This window comes from Osmia lignaria, chromosome 5 (genome assembly GCF_051020975.1).
Source record: "Osmia lignaria lignaria isolate PbOS001 chromosome 5, iyOsmLign1, whole genome shotgun sequence".
NCBI lineage: Eukaryota > Metazoa > Arthropoda > Insecta > Hymenoptera > Megachilidae > Osmia > Osmia lignaria.
Window position 1 is genome coordinate 7,723,874 of NC_135036.1, and position 24,702 is coordinate 7,748,575.

Sequence of the window (24,702 nt, forward strand, 5' to 3'; positions counted from 1 at the left end):
CTCGACTTAACCCGGTTAGTTGGTCGTCGGAACTCCTCGAAGCTTTCCGACAAGAGTCTAACCCCGGCTTTTTCCTTTCTTCTAGCAGGAATTTCACCCGGTGGAAAGGCGGTTAATGCCGTTCTCTTCAAAAGACTGCAGCGTGAGGGAATTTTTCAATTAGCTTCGTTCGCTGGCCGCGGATAACTCGATGACAAAGTGACGCTTTACAATATCGTCGTGAACTTCCGTTCGTTTCGAGAACGAGCTTAACTGAAAGTCGCTACTTTATCCTTACAAAAATTCAACGACACCCACGGTACCTTAAACTTTCGATTGTAATAAAAATTCTCGAATTTGGTGAACTTTAATCGACCGGTTGAAAAAGTGCAAAGGCTAAAAAAATAAATTAAGAAAGCAAATTCCGTGAGACAGAAGAAACATACACGCGACAAGGTGGAGACGGCGAACGGGCAACGTCCGTAAGGGCGAGGTAAGGAGAGGGTTACTGGCTAGGGACGCGGAGGGTAGGCGATTTGAACAGAGAAAGGGCGCGAGCGACGAAGAGGGCAGGAGGATCCAGAGTGGAGGAGCATGCGCGGGTGGGAGTGGCACCTTATTCGTCGTGCAGCTCCCGCCAAGGCTTTCTGTCAACTACGAACTGTCGACGGAAAAGGTTCCCGGTGCCTGTCAACGACGTTGTCGCGTACGATCGTAGCCGGCACTCGAACTCGACCCAGTGAACCATCGCGTACACGAGGATGTGACCGTACGGATCGTTTCGCATCGCGTAACTAAAAACTTATCCATCCGTGTTTCACACGCGAAACGTGATCGTTCGGTGACAGGCAACGTTCAGAAGGTTCGCAATAACGCAACAACTTGTTCGTCGATGTGATACAAAGTGCTGTATATACACGCTGGAGGAATGCTTACCATCAGCTTATGGATTAACGTGATCGATGGTGATCGATGTACCTGTACAGTGAGTTCGACGGTGAAACAGTGCGATAGCATCGATTGATCCTATCGATAAATGAACGGTGATCGACGCCGAGCTGCAGCAATTAAGCATATCTGTCGGGTACTCGGTGACACGTGGTTCTACGGACAAAGTGACACGTGACTGGATCGCGTATTCGAAGTAAAATAAATATTCCAAAATTTTTTAAATTATTTTATAATCGCGACTCGAATGTGAAGGAAAAAGGTGTATCTTGGAATGAAGTGTTATGAATGATCCAACGATCGATCGCACACATGGTATGTATTAATCTTCCAGTGCCTGCAGTGGTATGGGATTAATCTACGAGAGTCTGATCGAAGTGACACAGGAAGTGTTCGAGAGGATGCGAAGAAGTGAAAACAGAAGGGATAATCCGTGGTGTAGCACCGTAGGCCGATAGCCAGTCAGAAGGACACTCGTAGCGGATAATTAATCCGGCTACTAATTAGTCGCGGAGCAGTCTAAAGAGGCAAATACGCGCAGGAAGCGTCGCTGATTAAAACTCACCGGCGGATGACCCGGAAGGATCCGGATGAAAGACCGGGCTAATGAGACCGGGGAGACGCCTCGAAAGCTTGTAAGAAAGCGATACTGAAGCAAGTCCGAGGATCATCTACGAGGATTTTTAAAAATTATTCTTAAACATGACACTATCGTCCTATCGAAATAACCCTGTTGCTTCGAGGGGATAAAAATTCAAATTTCCACAATAGTTCTTTAAATGAATAAACTAAAATTGGTTGGGTTATAAGACGACTTGTCTTTGTGCCTCCGATGAGTGGTTAATTAGTAATTAACACCCGTCGACAAGGATATTGAAATTTTTCAAATTGGAGGATACACCCAGTTCGAATTTCAAAGAAACAACACCCAACTGCACCAAGGATCCAAAGGATCCGTCAGGGTTCTCGGTGCACAGGACCCTATATCGTGTCTAAGGTGCAAATTACACTACACAGTAGACTTTATACCGGATTGGTCCGCGCGCAGACGGTTGTCAAATGTCGAGAGCACGATGAAGCACTCGAGGCAACGACCGAGTGGCTCGAGTGCCACTTCGATCGGTGATTCGTGGAAATCCAGGTGTGGAAAGTGTCCCAGGAAAATGGGGCTCCTTTTGTCGCTACTGATGCTCTGCTCTCTGCTACGGACAGGTGAGAATACGATTCCCTTCTTTTTCTCAAATCAACCATCAAAACGCGAATAAAAACTAGACTTTATGGATACATAGAGTTTTTGATGAAAATAAGTGAAAAAAAGAAACAAAAATTCGTGGAAAATGAAAAATTGTTCGAGCATGAGGGGCAATGTTGTTTCTTTAACTGGATTTATGTTTCTACTTTTTTGCACATTTTGGTAAAAACGTGAGGGAGGGAAAAAAATGGATGGAAAAGAGAAAAGATAAAAGGGTGTAAAATAGAAGATGAAATATGACAACTGAAGGAAAATAAAATAAAACATCTTTTTGTAACACAGCTAAGAAGAACTAAAAAGGACGAATGAATACAGCACTTTTATTTCATTTTATTTCATTTCTTTTTTAATTCGAACCGAATGGCAGTCCGTTTCACGATTTCCTTTTGTATCATTCACAATCTAAGACTGGTCGGTAGGAAAATTAAATAAGAAGAATGGGGAGGTAAGGATTCGTTGCGATGGTACAAATTATCCCCCGACGCTTTAATCTCCGATTCCTTGGGCGGAAAATTTAATTTTCGACCGCGGTAATTGGAACTTTTTTTTTTCACGAGATTTCACCTGCTGTTTACGCATCGGCCGTGAGTCGAGAGCTAAATTGAATCGCGTTTTTCATCCCGCTTCCTTTTGAACGAGCTTAATTGCCAGCTCGCGACTGCCAACCGAGTACCAACGACGAATTTCTCGCGTGAACACGCTTTTTTCGAATCTGACGTACCCTTGACGAGAACAAGAAGGTTTCTAAATCTGTACGTAAATCTGCGCGAATTTTTCCTGAGAAAATTACGTACGTACAGTTGGATATGAAATTCTAATGACTCGTTTGCGACTGTCAGGAAAGCTCTCGTAAACTCATCAAACGATATCGTCTGTCAAGTTCGTTGAATAGCGTTGATAGTCGGTATCAAAGATTAGCCAGAAACCCGTGAACCGAAATTTATGCCAATTTCCTGCCGAAATTGACTCAGTTTCCATCACCTGAGGGTTAATCATCGCGGTCCTAGGCATTCGCTGATGATTTCATTATTACATCCACTCGTGGATTGTCGTCGATTATTTATAAATATACATCAATCTTTCAAAATTGTAATATTTGATAAAAATTTTCTAATGGAAAATCAATCAATTAATGACATTAACATTGCCTACATCCTGCGATTCGAATTAGAATTATTTATGATATCGGTCTGATGAATGTAATGTTCGACTACTGTCGAGTAATTTCCTGATTGATTGACGAGCTTTAATTAAACATCATGTAATGGATTGTTCTGTCAGTAATTGAGGAATTGTTGAAATTCAGTGATTCTATGTTAAAATAACGGAAAACAATTTTCGCCTTTTCACTGTTTTTCTTTAATTTTTCAAAGATGCAAACATGGGTAATTAATTAACAAATAGTATTAATGTTCAGTGACGTCTGAATTTAAATTAAAGCAGGAAGTATACTTCATATTTACACTGTTTGCAAACAACTCAATTTCACTTGTTTTTCCTCGAGTTTTCTATTCTTTTTCAGCAAAAGAAAAACAATTCTTTTTCCAGTCAGTTAACTGGCCAAGTTTCGAGAAACGCACGGGGCAACGGTACGCTCGTTCTCAGCCCCGAAAGCTTGATTTTCTTTCGTAATTAAGCCCAGTAATGAGTTTAATAATGAGTTTTGAAATTTATTCGTCAACTGTACACTCCCCCGGTCGCCCTGAGCGACGCGTTAAATCCTTTTCTGCAAATTGATTTCGCTCGACGATTCGAGCCGTGTTCCCGTTCCCTCTGATTTTGCTGATTTATTTTTTATAACAACGCCCTTTGTTTCCCCTAGTCGATCTTCCATTTGTCACCAATCACGGATAATTGCGAAACTCCAGGATACCAGCGCAACGAACTCTGTTTCGCTGTTTATTCGTACTTGAAAGATTTCTCATAATTGAAATGATAATTAATTAATCGAAATTAGCCTGATTCGATCGCGCGTATACTATTTACAAAATTTCATTATTATCTATAAAAATCTGATTCGAGAATCTGGTACGACGAAGATATCGGTATGAGAATAACGACAATTCAGCGGAGTCTCCGAGGGAATCAAGAGATCTGTAATTCCAATGAAGTGTGCTCGAGCAAAGTGCGGTATCTTACGTTTTGAAAGTGTCATTACTTCTTACCCTTGGGGGGCTCAATAACAGAGAACCGATAAATCAATCCATCTAACCTATCTGCCTGATATATTAGTTGATTTGCATTCGGTTGAAGGTGACTAATGACGAGCTATCTACAACGTGTGCAAGACAGATGTGTCGTTATTCGTTTCGCAAGCTTTCAACGTTTAACCTTTATATCGCAGCTCGAATATTTCTTTGCGTTCTTGAAAGGTGTGGAAACATTGATGGAGCATTGTGTGATTCAGAAATTCGAAGCGAAAAATAAGCTACGTCAATAAATTTATATTTCTCATTTTCTGTTGAATACTAAAAGGAACGTGAAAAATTCGAAGTCTAAAGATGAGAATCCATGAAAATTCAATTCGAACCAGTGATCAAACGAGAAAACTGAACAACGATCGCGAGGAAACCAGGATCCAACTCGGTTCAGATTTCTAGCTGCTTAATTTCTTCGTTTTTCTTTTTTTGCGTCGCGGCTCAAACGCCAGCTAAGCATTTTTCATTCAGGAAGAAATCGTAGAGGCGGCCGCGAACGTTTCACGATCGAAAAGTTGCTTTCTCCGAGCACAATCGGAGGAAAGCGCTGCTTTGCGAGGTAACTGTGAAAATTCGCGAAAATTCGCCGGATTTTTCAGTAACGAGAACGCTTTATCCTGTTCACCGTGCGAAATGTCATTCAACTAAATACAATATTCCATTTTAAACAACACTTAGATAAAATGAACTTGGACTAACCATTCCCACGGTAGCAATCCCATAAAGTAGAGAAGGTAAACGGTGCAGAAGGAAATCAAAATTACAACATGCTAAAGCTTTCCCATTATTAACCAACAAGGAGGTCGGCAATGGTTGATCACTCGCGCAAGGGAAAAGCAAATGGGACTAATCTCGGTGTAGAGACGTTGCTGGTGTTCGTGATACATAATCCCAGGACGGCATACGGAAACGATCTCGCCACGATCGGGAAATCGATGGTTCCTTAGGAGAGTACGGCCGGAATAAATCAGAGTGCATCTGCTCGTAAACAGTCCCAGCAAAAGGAGAAGCAGGGAACCGCGAAACGTTTTCATCGGTAGCTTGCCAGAGAGTAAGAAAGAACCGGAAAAAGGGATGGAAAAGGAGGAGGAGATAGGGTGACGGTAGAATGGGTAAGATGGCGAAGAGAAACGAATGCTGGTGTGCACGCGAAGGCGGACCAAGATTATGCAAACGGCAGCCAATTCGATTGAAGTGCACCTCAAATAACCGCAGTTTTAACCCATTCGACTAAATGCGTCCATGGTCCGTTTGGAACGCCTCCCATTAGAATATCCAGCACGCGAACGAGCCAACGCCAAAAACCCTTTCGCGACACGGATACACCTGATCTTTCATTAATTTTGCATTATCGGCTCGATCCACGATTAGCGAATTACGAACACCTTCGGCAAGAAAAGCGGTTTTGTAGAAACGTTTAAGGGATTTCATCCTTCGTTTGGTTACATTCTTGCGGTGATTTTTTTATTGGGTAGACGAAAGGGTAGAAGTTGGAGAGTTGAAGGAAAATATTGAGAATGTCGAGTGCTTCAAGTGCCGAATTTGAAGGTTTCGAATACCTAAAGTACCGAAATTGAAGATTTCGAATTCCTAAGGTATCGAATACTTACGATATCAAATTCAAATATTTGGAATATCTAAAATACCAAACTCAAATATTTCGAATACCTAAATTACCAAATTCGAATATTCCGAATACCTAAGTTACCAAATTTAAATATTCCGAAAACCAAAATTACCAAATTCGAATATTCTGAATACCTAAGTTACCAAATTCGACTATTCTAAATATCTAAAGTATCAAATACCAAAACTACCGAATACCGTCAATACCAAGTACTAACAATAAAAAATGAGTATCACGTGCAAGCAATTGATCTCGCCGAGTTACCACTCGAACGAACTTGAATCAGCTAATTCCACTTCCTGGTCTGAGGAGCTGCTTCGAGTAATCGTCGGCGTAACGTTCGCCAGATAATTTTTCATGGTTGCTCGGATACACTCTCAAGGTTCAACACGAGAACCAGGAAAAATTACCAAAGATCCGGAGTAGAGGAGCTCGACCCAGGAAAGTTGTCCCACGGATTCACGACAGAACGCGATCAATCACCTTCGAGCGATCTGTAACTCGCCTACGAGGACAACGAGATCGCTTTCCCGTTCACAGCATGATAAAGCGATAAAGCAAGGGTCTGATAGCACGAATGACGAACACCAGAATCATTCTTGCTCTAAAATAACGAACTTTTCAGGAGATTCATCATCGCGTCGAAAACTTCTATCAAATTTTAACCTTCTTTTATATCTAATAACAGAATTATTAATAGAACCAGTTTCAATTTATGAATACCTTAAAAAGAAATCATTTTTATTCGAAATATCGCGTATACGCAATTTTGAGTATTAACGAGGTGCTACTCGAGTGATGTAGACGTATTTTTTTGTACTTCCATGTTGGAGACACTTTTCAGCGGACATCTGAATAAAATGTAGATAGGTGAGGAGGTGCGTTCGAAAAGCGAGTCGCTGGTTGAAACAGAAGGCTCGCTCTATTCGAATAATAACGCAAAACGTTGAAAGTGGATCTGTACCATGGGTATTCATATCGAAATTACGTTTCAACCTCTTTTCGCGCTCTAAGTACCCGCAGCATCGCATAAACAAATATTACTCGAGACACGGTGAATGAGGCCCCGACATTAATAAAGACCGCAATATTTGCGACTTCATATCGCGGATGATTCTCGTCTGGCTTTTATCGTTTTCATAAACGTGGCTGGTTCATGAAAATAATTCGGCTATTCGCTTCCTCCTAATCCTCTTTCTCCCTTTCGTTCTTCCTTTTTTCTTCCAGTTTTTTCAAAATTTATTCAGGCCACACAACGAGGGATAATCCGCTTTCTAGCTTTACGCGTAGACTAGGCTTTGACGTAAGATTAACAGATTTTTCAATTCTCTGCCCGCAAGTTTGTTGATATTTCGTGAGCGAAATTCTTAAATATTTCCCGGGCAAAGAAGCTTTCCGCGTCGAAGAATTTTCACCACCGAAAGTCTGCGGTTCAGCCGAGAAACCGAGAGCCTGATGCGATAAAACCTTTTGATTGGTTCAATAATGAGACCTTCGTACGGAAGGATTCATAGAAAATCCATGGTTCTATTGAACGAAACTTTCTACCGGAATTGCAGGCTCCGTTTGTGAGAGAAGTAACTCTTCGCTTTCCCAGTTGCATTTAAAAAGGAATTATTTATATTCTTGGAGTACAAAATACTATCCTCATTTCCTTCCATATAATTAATTCCTAATTGGTTCATAATTTCAACAAATTTTCCAATCTTTCATGAATTTTTCTTTTGAAAAATTGAGTACCATAATTTCTGTGAAGTACCATTAGGAGGTCTGTGTCAAGATTCACTTTGAATCTTCTCATTATAAACACTTCTCGTTCCCTCCACGACACCGTTGCACCGATAATCGTCGGTTTGAAAGCATCCTGTTCATTGAACTTGGAAAATTTGTCGTAACATCCGGTTTATGTGACCGAAGCTGTTCGGTAACACTGCCAATAAGGCGTTCCTCTCTGGGCAAACGTGTTTTCCGTTCACCAGAGCTGCTCGGACGGTAATCCGGAGCCGGAGAATTCAAGTTGCTGCTCGTTAATGGGCGAGCGGAATCGTCTTCGTCGAAAATCCGCTCGTTACCGTCGTCGTACGGTGGAAACGTTCTCGATAGGGGAAAGGGTGACCCGATATCAGGGCCCGAATTAATGCCCTGCACGTAATCCATGGACGGGAACCTTTTTCCAAGCCAGGAACGGCCAGTTTTTGTCGACGAGATTAAAATGCACGCGCCACACTCGACGGCGTTTTTTAAAGCGTTTCGAGGGCTCCGCTCCGGCTCGGATGAAACGTTCGAGCTTGGATCACGAGAGTCGTTCGATGGATTTTCAGATTGGGCTACATACTGGATCCTGTGACTGGAATGCCCTCGGATGAACACACTTTTCCTGATGGAACGTTTCAAACGCTTTTCTCTCTCTTCTTTTTTTTTTTTTTTTTTAAACGTTTACGTTGGACGAGCTAAGAATATTCAGAAGGTGAACGAGTGCTAGAGCCGAGTTTGTTATCGGTAGACTGTAGGTATTTATGCAGGTAAAACGAATCAAAGTATGCAAGGGGTATGCAGATATTATGTTAAAATTATGCAGAATGTATGCATACATTACTTACACGTATTACATTTATGAAATATCAGCAATTTTGTTACGCTTATTTATCATAATTTCTGATACTTATTATCATTATTTGCGAATTGCTATCGTTCGTCTGATTCGATTATTTGTAGATAGGAAAAATGTAACATATTTGCAATTGTTGCAAATTTTGATATTTCTTTTTATCAGCCAGTTTGTATTAAAAATATGGATGATCAATATCATTAAATTTAAAATTTTTAATTGATGTGTCAAACTTTCCATGTTGGACAATCAGTTAATCAGAGAGAAGGTAGTGAAACATCGATTGGAATCTCTTGAAAATAAGATCCGACGGAATTTCTGTCGCGACAACGAGTTTTCCTATTGTCAGACGGCGAAAAAAGGACGTCGCGCTCGCAAAGGATGATTTACGAGAAACTGGCAACCCTTCTCGTAAGAGTGACGGAAGAAGGGATGCGAGTTGGTAACGGATAAACAGCGTCCGTTCGTGTGACACTATGAAATATCGAAACAAACGATGCGTCTCTCTCTTTCTCTTGGATAGCCTTTCTTTATTTGAAGTGTGTTCTGTTGGATACATGTGCACATAAATGCCAAGCAACGTTGCCCGTTTTAAAAGGAAATAAAAAGTAAAGTTCCTGCCTCCGGGAGAACGAAGTCGGAAAAGCTCGTGGTCCCTTTGAATTATGCAGACCGAAAAATGGCGAAGCTCATGTTTGAAACAGCGTCTATTTTCCTTTATATTTTTTTACTTCCTTTCACCCCTCCCGAGCGAAGGAAACCTTTGAAATTTCATGATGATTCTTTATTTCACGGTCTTCGACCGTTTTCCAGCGGTTTCCTGTTCCCTCTAATTTTCTCTCGGTGCCCCTTTACGTTTTGTTTTCGTTTAACGCCGGCTTCCGTGAGAAATTCCGAAAGTAAGTAGCGTACGCTTTATGACCGAAGAAATTTCCTTCTCTATTAACGACAGCGAAATAAGTTCACTACTTTCCTCTTATTGCACGAAGATCCTGGTGCTTTTAAAAGACAGGGATTTTTCGTTATTTCGTTGTTGTATCATACGCTCTAATGCAATTAAGAATTTAATTTAATTACTCGACCAGTAATTAGCTGAGAAGGAACCCGATTAATTTAATTCTAACATAGAAATAATATGTTAGAAATTAATATCGTGTTATCAATATTCTGCACCATAGAGTGTAATCTTAAGCCATGTATAACGTCGTTGTTCAAAAGAGACTAGAATTGTATCGACAATGCAGACACAGCGTTAATGTACTTTGCCAGTGATAACGGGCTTTAGAAATCAGTTAGGAACACTGGTTGCACCTAATACATCCTGTTCGCGCGATAATCTCGAAACTTTCCCTTCTATGTCGTCGCTAGTTTCCTTTCGCCTGCCTTTGGCTATATTTAAACTCACCCTGACTTCAGATAGGATTCAAGTAGGTTGTAATTTTGGGAAAGATCGAATATTATTTTCTAACTCGATTCATGAGAATTCCTTAAAGTGAATCTTTCGTATGGGAATTTATACGAATTTGTAAGATTTCCACGAAAAGCTCTAGTATAGAAAATTTGAATTCTCAAGATTTCCATGACAAGCTTTGGTATTGAAATTAATTCAAATTCCCAAGAATTCCACGCGAAGCTTTCGTATTGGAATTAATCAGAATTCCCAAGATTTTTACAAATTCCAATTTGCAAAAATTCCACTTGAAGCTTTGGTATTGGAATTCATTCGAATTCGCAAGTTTTCCACAAAGTAAAGCTTTTACAAATTTTAACTTTGTCTCAACCCTACTTAAATTGCATTCGAATTTCGTGAAGTGAATTTGTGATTATTGTATTTTAATTAAAATAAATTTGTGAATACCTAAATAAACCACTGTGAAGGAACGAGGCTCGCCTAATGGATTCCTTTGGAGATTCCTCATTTTTCTCGCGAGAAGTCCACGAACCGAGACGTTGAAACTATAAAACGTCACGGTCTAGGTCCGCTAAAAAATTGCTACGCGAATCTGAATGTCCTTCTCGTAGGACACGCGGTCGTTGGTCCAGCCTTAATTACACGGAACGGGGTTTTGGAAAAGCAAGGAAATCCTCCGGGCGATGTACGCGTCGCTTCTTCGCGACGTTAATGTCACGTTAACATCGGAGGGGACATTAAACGTGAGAAAAGACCTTTTGGAGGAGACGTTTTCAATTGGACCGTAAATGCATTTATATCTGCGAATGTTCCTGTTATTAAGCAACCATTGTCGAGTGCTTTTTTTATCCCTTCTTCAAATTAATGTTGATGAAGTTTTCAGGATTGACTTTAATTACGAAGCTCGTGAGTTTGCGAACCCTCCTACAGGAAATACTTCATCAGGATAAATGGGCAGCAGCTATTTCATTTTCTTCGTGTGTACGTTATAATTGAACATTTCTTACGATTTTAAATTATGGGTGTGGATCTTATTCGAGAGAAAATGTAATGGAAATTTTTGATAAAATGGTCAAAATTAATTTGAAAGGAAACGAGTGAATGAACAAAATGTAAATCCTGAAGATCGCTAATTCAAAGGACGAAAACACAGAATTACACCAGGATGCTCGGTCACAGCTTGGTCCACGAACAAAGGAGAGAACGAAGGCTCCTGGTAGAGTCGTTGGTCCAACAATCGAGCACATCGCGGGTCTTTCGAATTAATAGCCCAGACGAAATTGAATTTTCCACCAGCCACAAGGATTATCATCGTAGTAATCCAAACAGAGTCGAGATCCGGAAGGTTGGCGAAACTGGCCCGCGGGGATACATAGTAACAGTAGAAGCTATACGTCTTATTGCCACACCCTCACCATGCACTCCCTTCTCTTTATTCCTACGTGTTTACGTATGAAAATGACGCTCTCCAGGTAGATTCACAGGAATCTGTCCCGAGATGTTCCTCAGGATTGCTCTCGCGTTTCCGGCCAGAGTTTCCGTGTTCTGCTCGGAACGGACGTATTCCGTGCGCGCATACGTTCGTTACCGTAGTATTATTACGGCCGGAAATCATTCGGACCGGTAGCCTTTGCGAGACGTAAGCGCAAATTGCTTCCCGCTAATCAGATTTAGGGGGAACCGCGTAATTACGAACGTTTCTACGGTTTCGTGTGACATATCGAAGGTGTCCTTTACTATCTCCACCGATCGAAGCGAGCTTACTTTTGGTTAGAAAAACGTAATGAGATTAGGGGACCGGTGAAAGAGAACGTTGATTGCAATTGCAAATTGTTTCTGGATAATGGCTGGGACTGATTTACTCAATACTGAGGGATATTGAGTATCGAGTATTTGGTTATTAGATATTCGAGGCATCGAATTTTGGAGTTACTGAAAATTGGAAGGGGTGAATTTTCCGAATATTATAAATATACAGGAAAATATTTTTCGAAATACCGAGTGTTCAAAGTGCCAAATACGGGAAATATCGAATACTAAAATACCGTAAATTGGGAGCACCGAATTTTGAAAATTCCGAGTTCCTAAGTCGCCAAATACTAAGGGTACCAAGTATTGAAAATCCTAACTACTTTGCCAAGAATTGAAAATACCAAATGACAAATGTAACGAATATCGAGAATATCGAATATTCCTCCTGTTTTTATTTTGAAAATATTCTCTTCCACCCCACCGGGCGTAAATTATGTTTGCGAGATAAATCAAGCCTTAATGTAAAACGATACGAGTAATTGCAATAACCAGGTAATTTTAACCGGGATATTTTGCTGGAAAATGAGGGGTTGTACACGGTAATCACATTTCGTGACTATTGAGACACGTTACAGTTAATACACGGTTAGTTAATGTACATTTCGTGAACGTGAAATTCATTCGGTAGAGAAACACAAATTAACAGGTAGCCTATTCAAAAATAACTACTGCTTCCTGAATTCATATAGAAAGGGCGTTAAATTATGACTAACTGTCCGTGAGTAATTCTAAATTAATTTAATAACTAACTTCGTTATAAATATATATATATATCTAATAATTTATAGATCTATCCATTAACTGTAATAAATGTTACCAACTATTCTGTGAAATATTTCATACGTTCATCGTTGAACAAAATTATTCCATATTATCATATTTCATAATTTCATATTAAATACATACCAGAATCAAAGTTCATCTTTCTCAAACATCTATGCCATCATCAAAATATTTAAATGAAAAATGTAGGTATCCTTGTGACAGGATAATTACCAGTTTCGATGATCCAAAGTATCAATCCCAGGGTAAAACGGAACACATCTTCGAGGTTCTATTGGTTGGCTGCAAACACTAATATCCTGACAGGGATCGTTTGCACGGAAACGCGACCGAATTTTGCCGGAAGAAGCAGCTCCCTGCGAGGCACGTATCGCTCGCAGAAACGACCGGAAGAAGGTTGGATTATTTGGTGAAACTTCTTTCGTCGGATTACAGTTTGATGACGCGAAGATTACTTGGTCGACTACGTGTGGTCTCACTGATTGCTTTCGACCATTATTTTCTTATTCTTCGAAAGACCAAAGAAAGAAACGACAGAGGATTTATTAAAATAATTCAAATATTTTAACGTAATAACCTTTGAACAGGAGAGTTTGAAATTAAATTAAAATTGGGCTTCTCTTCGTGGTCCGTCGTTCGGTGGTTAATAAGAACTATTCTGCTAATAATATTAATTTAGAAATAAGATACCAATCAAGATAGTTGAACGGGGTCGGATAAAATGGTATTAAGTATAAGATTTCTTTTCCGAAAGGGAAAAGTTTCATCGAAGCTGCGACGAAACAATCGAGCAATTTCATTTGGCCGTAATCTCGAAATGCCATTTCTCCTTCGTATTGGACGTCTTTGCAAAACCCTCGAAGATCAAAGGATTGCATTTGACTCGTTGAAAGAAAGATCGAGATAGAAAAAAAAAAGGGGAGGAAAAGAAACGAAGAGAGTAACCGGGATAAATGGAAGTTTTATGATAATTATTTGGATCCGATGGTGCCTCGTGTCGAGCAATGAGATTGAACCGGAAGCACAGCAGGATTCTCGCAATCGACGAACTATCGTGTTTTCAGTTAGTGACTTTCAAAGTGATCATCCGGCACGGCAAGTTAAAAATTGTGACGAGAAAGAATTCATTTCGCAGAATAATTGCAAACGTTTTCCCACTGAAAGGTCAGAAGAGTGAAGTTTCATTTAACACGTTGACTCTCACTGAGAAAACAAGCACGCCTGCTACGGCATATTATAATTATAATTATCTGAGACAGGAGTATTTTACTTTTCCAACTTAACACTGTAATCCGCTATGTAATTTTAGTGACGTTTTAAAGTTCTCCACCCTTTTTCGTATTTTAATTATTTCAGCTAAATTGAATTTCTAGCCCCAGTCACCTGTGAGCCCAATGGCAATCAACGTGTTAATTATCACGCTGTTTCATCGATAGCTCTACCAAGTAATTTGATTTTTTAATTAACGTATTCAGGACTATACGTCAACGGTGTGAATAAAATTTATGGTCCATAGTAGCCGAGTTCCAATAATATTATAATGAAATCTTTTTTTTTTTAATGATGACCTTTTAATAGTAAATTGGAGATTAGCAAATAATAATGTTATTTTAATTAAAAATTTTATCATATAATTTTCATTTTTTAAATTATACTATTGACATAAAAAGATGAGGAAATGTAGATTGTTGAAATTCAATGATAACATGTTCCATATTTTCAAGAGTAGGTACAGAAATTAAACCTGAACTCGTTTCTGTTTAATTATATTCACGTAGCCCATTAATCAACTCATTAGTCGATTTTTGAAAAAAAAGAATATATGAGAAAAGACGATTTCACATACAGACGAATCTTCCACCCCAATTCCATTGAACCAGTTCGTTCCACCTTCTCGATCCAGCTCGTTGCCGGTCGCTAAGTCGATTATCTATTATACTTCCAACTTACTAAGTCGATTATCCACAATTACCAAATTAGTAAGTAGATTACCCATTGTTACTGTATTCAACGACCAGCATCGAACTTCGTTCCTGGCGAACTCTAACCTGAACTCCATTTTCCCTGCTAAAAAGGTCCACGTAGCTTTTCCAACTTTCAAACTCCCAATTACACTCGCATTCGATTCGATTCGTTTCGATACACCCGCACAATACGTACCTCTCCACTTTCCTGCGCAACGAGCCTAAAATATAGGGCATTAACTTGCTTCGACATCGGAGTATTTGACCCCTGAACAATTAACAATGAGACTAGTATAATGTCCGTGCATAAGCCGATACTGAAATTATCATCGGTTTGCTGGGCGTTCGTGAAATGCTTGTATTGTTGTACTCCTGGCTGAGTATTCTAATGCTCCGTAATTCAAATACCGTAATATTCGAAAATTGGAATCCTCTAATATTCTAATGCTGGAAAATTGGAATATTCCAATATTCTAATGGCCTATTATTCTAATGTTCCAACGCTTAAAAACTCTAGCATTCTAACATTCTAATGCTCAAAAACTGTAGCATTCTAACGTTCTAATGCTAAAAAATTGGAATATTCTAATATTCTAATGCTCTAAAATTCTAATATTCCAATATTCCAACATCCTGATACTGCAGCAACGAATAAATTGCAAATGAAATCCTTCAAACAACCGTGATCAATTACGAAACCTAAAATTCGAAGCTCTAACAAGAAATTCAACCCACTTCACTGATAAATCGTAAAATTAATTTTATTTGAAGGAGAGGGCTTCTCTGACGATTCCAGATAATAATTGCGAGAAGGATCAAGGAGAAGGTCGTAATTAGGCAAGGAAATTGAGACGCATCCTCGACGTAGCTTCAATTTGCTTCTTCAATTATGAATCCCATGATAAAGCCTTCAGTCTCATCGTTGACGGGACAGAAATTTCCACCCTACCCAGCAAAAACTATAATATTTTTCCGCGTTTTATAGCAACGAAGGCTTCCTAGTAGCGAACGGATTAAATTTAAAGTTGTAAATGTTTATCTGGATTAACGTGCGGCCTGAATACCGAGGCGCTAAGCTAATCCCTCAAACAGGAAAGTCGTGGCTCGCTTGTGAATATACGAGCGAAGTTGACCGACTAACTTCGTTATCTGTTTAGAAAGTTTTCTTATTTTTGGTGAATACGCAGCATTTCGCGTTAACGCTGAGAAATTTGTGTTTCATTCGATTTCGCAGATGAACGCGCTTTTGTTTTGTAAAGCACTGCGTTGAAGAAGCGAAAATCAAGGGAAACAAGTACCAAATAAATACCGAGTATCAACTCTTATTGATCATGTTTCATCTAAAACTTTCTACTCGCATCTCTCAAATTTTACTATTATTTTTTTTTCAACCAGTACAGTGGCGTTTCATATAAAAAATTTAAAATACCTCAAGAATTGTTGATTTTTTAAATAATGTACCTGGATATTTTTTTACGCAGAATTGATACCGATCCATTTACAGGAATCTATTTTTTATATAAAAAATATTTTCCGCGGTACTGCATATGTATAATTCCGTGTAAGAGAGTGAAACTTCAAAGAGCTGGAAAACTTGCAGATAGGTACCCGAAATTCCTAAATTTCTCATGAATTCCCATAACATTCAGGCTGATTCGAGATTCATGGTAGGGAGAATCGAATATCCATGGCTATGCGCTCGTAAGTCGTCTTTGATCAGGGACCGTCTCGAGAGCGTTCCGCTTCGCGTTTCTCCGACCGTCTTAAGCGTAGAGAGCAACGTTTCAAGAGAGCTCGAAGAGGTTTCGCTTCGAGTCAGACGAAGTGGGACGGAGAAATATGTAATTATGGTTGCACGCTGTTCGCGTGCATTTGCAATTGTTGTTTGGTGAAACGAGGTGAGAGAGGGGCTGTGTCTAAGGGTTGCCTTTTGAACGCTCCGGGTGAACTGCTTACCGCCTGTTGTTACGTTCCTAAATGACTATTTACTTTGTCGTTGCACAGGCGAGCTAATGCCTCGAACCCTGGTGCTACAGTCAAGAATAAGATTTACACTTTCCTTTGAAAGTATCAACAGACGTTTGTTGAAAATCAGAAAATTATTTTCACGAAATTTAATTTAAGGAAATTAACTTTTAAAGGAACAGTATGAAACTTAAAAAATGATAATTATATGGGGCTCTCTTCATGGTCCGCCATCCGAGGGTTAAGAACTCCTGGAGTTATCACAGGAGAGACTATAGTTAAATGTAAATTTATCTTTTATTTGAATTTGCTAAGTGCTCGAATATTTATGGACAGCAGTGTACGTCGATCTTCCCTGACACATAGCACTCTGTCCCCTATTTTTTCACGTTTTTCTTTCCTTCCAATTTTTTTTCAAAATTTTTTTTATTTTGAATGATTCACTGTCGAAGTTGGATCAGAGTCTGCAGCAAATCTAGCGAAGCTTCCGGCTTATCTGTCCGGCATGATTTTTATACCCAGTCCAACGTACTGTCTCTCCGTGGATTTGTTTCCTCGATTTCGATTTTGATATGGAGCCTCGTGAATCGTTCAAGCCCCGGGATCGATCCAGTTCGAAAAGTTGGTCGCGAGAAAAATTCGAGACAATGATTAATGAATGTTCAGGCGTTCATTTCGCGGATCAGCGTTTATCTCTTTTCCAATAATCTGATTAGACGTGGATATTCGCTAACGATCGTATCACGAACAATTAGTCACCGTTTCGTTGGCCGAAGGAAAAACGTTCAATGTAGAGGTTTTGTAGATCGCTATCTTTCCAAAGGAATTATTATTAAATTTTGATATAGTATAAACTTCAGGAAAAAGAAATTTACGTAAAAATATAGCTCAAAATTTTTCAGACGATAAAATGATTACCCATTTTTCAGATACAAGTCTTCAAACGAGCTTGATTCTCGCGGATAAATCAACAGCGGCAAGTGCAAATATATCGTTGTTAACAGTTCGGGAAAAAGGAGAAAACCGATCTCCGTTTTGCCGCGATATTTGCACGAAATCCCTGGAAAATACCAAGGCTCGTTACCGAGCGAGAGAAACATTTTCGCGATTCAAAGCCCACGCGATTATTAGCAAATTGAATTTCCGCGAAATCGAATAGGAAACAAGATTAAAAACGGCGAACAAAAAGGGGAAGAAATATTAAAAAATAAAAATCGGGGCACGATGAAAGTTCATTCGCGGCGGTCGAAAGTAGTTGGAGGCTGCTTAAAACCGCGGTCACGCTGACGCGCCTTTATGAATGGAACTTGGCGATTATTAATTAACAGTTTGATCGTACTCGAACGAAGTTAAAAAAGGCTGAAAAGTTCGAAAGAGAACTTTTCACATTATTCTTAATTCAAAGGTATCCGATTCTTCCTTTCTACGCTGGTTTTAACCACCAATTTTTTGCCCCTTTCCAGTTTTAACCCACGGATCCATATTAACCCTTTCTGAGATTTTCAAATATGTAAAATATCGATAGCTGCACATTTTATGTAATTTATGAATATGAGAAATATATGGGTATGTTTAAAATTTTTTAACGAAAGACCTTTGTATGTATTGTCAAATTAATATCTAAATAAACGATTTGAAGTTTTGAAAATGAAAATGAAAAAGAGTAAATTTAAATTTACGCGAAGGCAATATGCTGTGCATACTAATACAACCGTGCCACGTGAAATTCATTCCATTTTTCTCTTCTCTCACCTCGTTTTTTGGATCAGTTTGCATTCAGATGGGAGAAAGGTGAAATTATTGTACGATAAATTCAACACGTACATTGATACCGTGTCTTTGTCCGTGGATTAAACGGTGCAATTTTGCACGGGGGCAATGAAAATCGTGCGAACCGTTCGCTGCAACAAAATGCAACTGCATTCTTAACGCAAGAGATAAAAGCACTTCACAGTGAAAGGAAATAATTTTTCAAAGTACCTTCCGAGCATTCATTTGTGCGTAATACAAGGTTTCTTTAAAAATTCATATAAAAAAAGCAAGGTGCAAAATAAAATTAACATAAAAATAATCACGATTCTATGCTCCTTTAACGTTTTAATATCATAAAAGAATTTCATCAGTCGCAAATATTGTCCGAGATCGTTGTTAAAATCTAGATAAATACAGACAGGGCTGCTGAAAGATAAAATCAACACGTAAAAAAATGATTCAATTTTTTAAAAATTGCATTGTAGGTATCGATACGGATTTACGTTATTGTTAAATATTTTCTCTGATAAGCTGCTTAAAAGTATTGTACAGTTTTGAATATTTTATTTTACCATATTTCAAGTATTTTATTTTGTTTCAATACGAGTTTTGAAACATTATAAATGAATAAAATAAATATTGTGTATTTCCCTGCATTTCCTTTATTTTCAAACACATCATTTTCCATCGAATTTCGAAATAGTTTTTTATGTTAAAATCCCCTGTTCAAACAAATTTTACAGACATTTATTTGTTTAAAAGAAATATTAGAAATTGTCATAGGAATATCTCTTGTATAGTTTTTAATTCCAACAAATAATTCTACGTTCACTTTTCTAAATTCATAGAATCATTCATTGAAATATTTTTTTATTAAAATCATGATAAATTCTATTCGTTTAATAATTCTTTTGCAATTAATTAGGTCAGGTCAATCAGAACCATAACGACACAGTTTGATTCGTAGTTTTTCATTGATTTCCTAAATATCGAGCCTGATTTCTCCGATTCTTGTTCCCCGGTGTATTTTCTTCTCGTTTTTATTTTTATTCCCCGAGTGACGATCGTACACGGTGATTTTGACGAATCGATCGGAACTTCCGTTATAAACTTCTTCTTCGCTCGTTCGGCGTGATGCATCATCACACGGTGCCACTGTCGCGGCGTTTGACAGATCGCAAATTATTTTCACGAAACGCGTCGCATCAGTTACGCCGCAATTCTTTTCGCGACCGATGAAACCGTCTGAATCGTTGGAATTATTGATGAAAGAACGTGCAGACACATCAATAATGAAAACTTCTCGCGGGACGACGCGCTTCGCTTTTATTCATTTATTTTTAACAGCATCTTGACGGAAAATCGTTGCATTTGAGATAACGATTGATTGATAATTCAAGGAAAATCCGGGTACCCGTGCCACATTATACATTAATCTAAAGTGTTAGCAAAATTCCTGAAGATCAACTCAAATTTGAAATGAAATTTTAAACGTCATCGTTGACAGAGATAATTCTAGTGTCGTTCATTCGATGACGCGTTAAGTGGCTACTGAAAACGATGGTTAAGTTCGTGAATTTTCGAAACGATTTCGAATTAAACACTCGCCGTGGATCGTCAACCGGGGTGACACCAATTTATCGAGCTCGTTGTATTCGGCACTCGGCTTGAAATGCCCGGCCGATTGTCGAATAATCGGTCTATCTAGAATTTCGTCCGCGGACGTGATCGAGTTGGCCGATTATCCTCGATTGCCGCTTCTAATTTATAATTTGCCTTGCTTTGTGTCTCTACGCCGATTCGATTCATCGAAATAACGTACCAAACTCCCGTTCCAAACTTATAATAGATGAGCAATGAATGAAGATCGTTCGAAATGACAAAAGAGAAATGAGAAATAAAAACTTACAAAAACGTATAATATTCATCATTATCAAATGATAATGAAACATGGACGATCCTTTTCGTAATTAAATTTCGTGGCAGATTTTAATGATTCTTTAATGAATCAGAGAGTGGACGAAGGTTTCAAAAGGAGTGTAAGCCATTTAAGATGAAATCTTCTTAAATGAAAGAGTATTAAAGCATCGCAAGTAAGAACTCTCAAGCGTTACACTGAATGTTTCTAAGAGATTAACTCGTTTGCACATCTGAAGGATCGTAAGAATTCTTAGGCAAAGTAAAAAAGAAGAAGGGTTGAGTATAATGCGAGTTACAAGGCGTCCTGAAAAAGGTTGTTGAACTTCGAACAAATCTAAATTATTATTATTTATATAGCTCTTTCATTCATTAAACCTTTATGTTGTTTATCCATTATAAAATATTTCCAAGCAACCCTTTTGTACATAAATCTTTTCCAGCAACGATCAAGCATCACCGATATCGATTACCCGCGAATCTCTATTTTCAACGATTGAAACGCGAATTCCGAGGAATCCGCTGGCAAAGGTATCTCGAGACACGAATAAATCGTCCTGACTGTGAGCGAGGGGGTGGCGGAGGGTGGAGAAAACGCAATAAAACACGATGATCAGCGCTCAACGTGTGCGAGTGATCGATACGAAACGAGATATGCCTGGCTGCGACGGATACGCGCGATATACGAGGGGTTTGAAGAAAGCGGAGGGGTAAAACAGGCGCCACTGGGTTGAATAAAAAAAAGAAAAGAAAAAAAAAGAAGAAGGATGGAAAAGTAGAAAGGAAGATCCGTTTATTGGCGGTGGCGGGCAACAATGCATCCTGTTGGGCACCGACGAGTAATTGACAATAGAAAAAAAAAAAGGTAATGGGAGGCGTTTCCGTTGTCGTTGGTCGTCTCCGCGTTCCTGCCGGCCCATAGCTGATCGTCATTGTCCCTCTGGATCTGTACGGGACTCGCGAGCACCCGGATAAGTGGAACTCGAATTTATTATTCGGCCGCGTGCTTCACGTCCGTCGCAGAAACAATGGGAAAACGAGAGAAACGCGTTAGTCGCTCGAGTACCACTCTATCCTGTCGATCTCGGACTCGAGTACACGCGTCCATCCGCCAGTCCACGATTTCCAGCTAGACCATCGATCAGAACCAACCCTCCACGCGTAAACCGTCCTTAATTTAAACGTTCTATCCACCCCTTTTTTATCATTTTTTAAGACACTATATTTAGAAATTTATTCGAAATTCGATATAGGATTTAATCTATCAATAGAGAATGACGAATTAACTCATTAAATTATTAATGACGCCTAGTTCAACGAACGAGTAAGCGAAAGAATATGTGCATTCTGCACGCAAGCATCCTAATCGTTTGACGATGCATCCTGTCAGCTTGAATGAGTCTTTAAGATCCATACCGCGACACGTAGTACACGCTGGAACGGCTGACTGGAAATTCACGCCCACGCTTCTTTCCACTCTTTGTCGCCTTTCGTCTTTCCTCTTTTCTACACGATAGAGACGTTATGGTCGACGGGACGCGAGTAATGCGATTGACGAGGAACAAGCGACGTGTTATCGAAGGCCGTGCGATTGTGACTGACATCCTTTGCCGGGGTTCAAGCTTTTGTTTCGAATTAGTTGATCGACGAGCTAGGGGTCAGTGTACTCTAGTTTAGTTTGTTGATGTTTTTTAATCGCTCGATGTAATAGAGTTATCTAGGACGTGGTAGTAATAATAGAACGAGTATGCAAGGGTCTATTTATTTTAGAAAGACTTATTTTAGAATGCTTTCTGATAGGAAAAATGATATATTTTTAAGATTTTTCTTGGGTTCAAGCTTAACAGATAATATCTGTTGTTTTGCAAATATGCAATAGGTATAGTGCTTGATGCTTCATAGCCAAGAATTCAGTGTTCAATATTTAATGTCAACTATTTGATGCTCGAAGTTTAATATTAGCTACTGAAAGCTCGGTATTCGAGACGTCGCGATCCTAACTTTTGGCCAATAGTGTAGATCGAACGAGGCGAAACTTTGAATCACCTGCGTCCCGCAAATGCATACAGAAAGCAGGTGAACCGGTATCGTCGTAGCTTGCTTCCGCGCCCTTAACCGAACATTGATATTCATTTATTTTCATGGCCCTTCACCCGTACAATGGCTCGTCTGCAAATACGTGTAATGAATGGAGGCTAGCGTACACGGTGTTGTAGCCATTACCAAGCGAACGTGTGATGTAACATCGAATTACTTTCATACGGCTCGAGTCGTCGGCAGTTTCCATTTATTTTTCCGATACAAAAAGCACGGGGCGTTAACGATAACCCTCACGTCGGAACATGGAACAGGCATCGTCGTAAAACAGCCACTCGAATTTTGTGGCCTGTTTTATGATCGAAACTTCTTATTATCGTTCGTAGTTTGTTTGATTTGATTGTTCCCCTTTTTGGTTTTGTGGACCGTCGAATGGTAACGTCTCAGAGATATGTTTTGATCGTTTTTATAAAAATGTCTATGATTAATGAAAAAGAGATACGAAAAACTGAGTCCATACGAGGGTTTCATTTCTGAGAACGATTCGTCGAAAATGTCGACGAGTCGATTAAGGGTTGTCGGGGGTGGGATGCAAGGGTGTTGTTAATCAAAGCCACCGTTGGAACATCGTTCAGCAGCCAGCAAATTCTGTGCATTATTTACCGAAGCCGCGTTGTACTTTTACACGCGTCCAAAGCCAGCCGATTGTTCCGCGCGTACGACGGGATCCGCGTTGCGTTCGTTGTTAAATTAATGATTAAATCGCGTACGCCTGTGTACGCGTATACGTGTACAACGTGATTCTACGTGCGAGTAATAATGGCCTCGCTCGAGTTTCACGTGTGCTTCGAGAGATTCGAATAAATCTGTAGGCGCGGCTGTATATTCCTCCTCGATGTACCGCAAAATGCATATTCGAATCGGAGCACAACTTCGATTTCCATTGAGAATATCGCGAATTCTGAGTTCCACTTTTAAGAGTTATTAAAATAATAAGTTGGTTCAAAAAAATTGATTAAGATTTCTAGAGCCCAGCATAAAATTTAGAGAATGAAAATTGAGATTCTCTCCATGGTCCGTCATCTCCATTTTTATTCCGGCGCCAATTCCCATCATTTTGCTTGAATAAAATGAAAATTAAGGATGTTTTCGAAAATACGATTTCTGTAAAGGGTGTCATAAATCTATCAGAATATCCTGACTTAACAAATGGTCTCCAATAAGTAGAGGAAAGAGAGTGGTCGCTATCAGTTTCGTCATTAGCGAAACGTCGACTGAACTTCACGTTCTAACGATAACGGACCGCTTCTTTCCGCGTCGGTTTGCTCATAAATCTCGAACCAAGAACGGTCGCCGAATGTAAATTAAGAGCAGTAAATAAATCAGCGTGCTGGTACTCACGCTGGGTCTTTATGTTCCGAGTAGTGCTAATTACAAGCATCCTTTGGAACACAGCGGCACGGTGTAATTAGACACGATCACGGGAAAACGTACGGTTCATGGAGAAAAAAAGAAACTAGGGAAAAAGGAGGAAATAAGCATGGAACGGATGTTCAGAGGAAGCTTTAATTTGGTAAAACAACCACGCGAAACACGCTCGTACGAGCCGGTGAATACGAATCGAATACCGACTGGCTTTGCGTAGATGTTTATTGTGCCATCCTTTGACACTACTCGCCTCTGAATTGCCTGTTTTTAAGAACAAACATTTTCACGATAATACAATGAAAAATAATAATTCTTCATGAGTTGTTACATAGTTTTTTCCACGATTTTTCTTCTACCACTTTTTCACGCGTTGTTAATTACGAATTAACTGTCGAGATTACTCTTTGAATTTTAATGTCATATTAAAATGAAACGACCGAGTTAATTTCATGATGAATACGTTCCCCTTTCTGTTATCTCGAAGAGAACACATCCATTCGTTTCCTCAAATTTCCAACCGATCGGTTTTCCGATACAATCAAACTCAAGAAAGAAGAATTATCAATTTTCCAAGGAGCCAACAAAGTTTTCCCAAGCTTGTATATCTCTTTCATCGAAGAACGAACAAAGAAACACGCAAGACAAACAGCAATCAAAGCAATTCGTTACAACTTCCTCTATCCGGAGAACCGATGGTACCGATGAAATTCTCTGCTATCGTTAATTAACAAAGCTGCAGAATCTGTATGTTTAGCGAAATGATTTCATGTCACGTGCGATCACGGTCGAGTTTGCAATCAGCGGAAAGGATGCCGGAAGAAAATTCGAAACGGCGCAAGCTGACGTCCGACGATCAGCAAGGAAACACGCGAGGACTCGAAACCGGAGGAGGCTGTATTCAAATAATTGCTCGCTGTTATCTCCTGTCGTCCGCGTAATTCGCAGCCCGGAGAATCTGTATTATTCTTATCGGGGACGGCAAGTTCGCGCGAAACTTTCCCGCTCGTCGCCGAGTTCCTGT

The 24,702-nt window shown here is 39.5% G+C and overlaps 1 protein-coding gene across 1 annotated transcript in view; it reads left to right on the plus strand.

The window, feature by feature from the left end:
- The first annotated feature begins 629 nt into the window (after positions 1-629).
- The window catches only part of LOC117604786 (uncharacterized), a 49,455-nt gene continuing 25,382 nt past the window's right edge, over positions 630-24,702 (plus strand). The window contains exon 1 of the mRNA XM_034325249.2: positions 630-2,139. Within this exon, the coding sequence (XP_034181140.1) occupies positions 2,001-2,139 (139 nt within the window). The 5' untranslated portion in view covers positions 630-2,000. The remainder of the gene's footprint in view (positions 2,140-24,702) is intronic.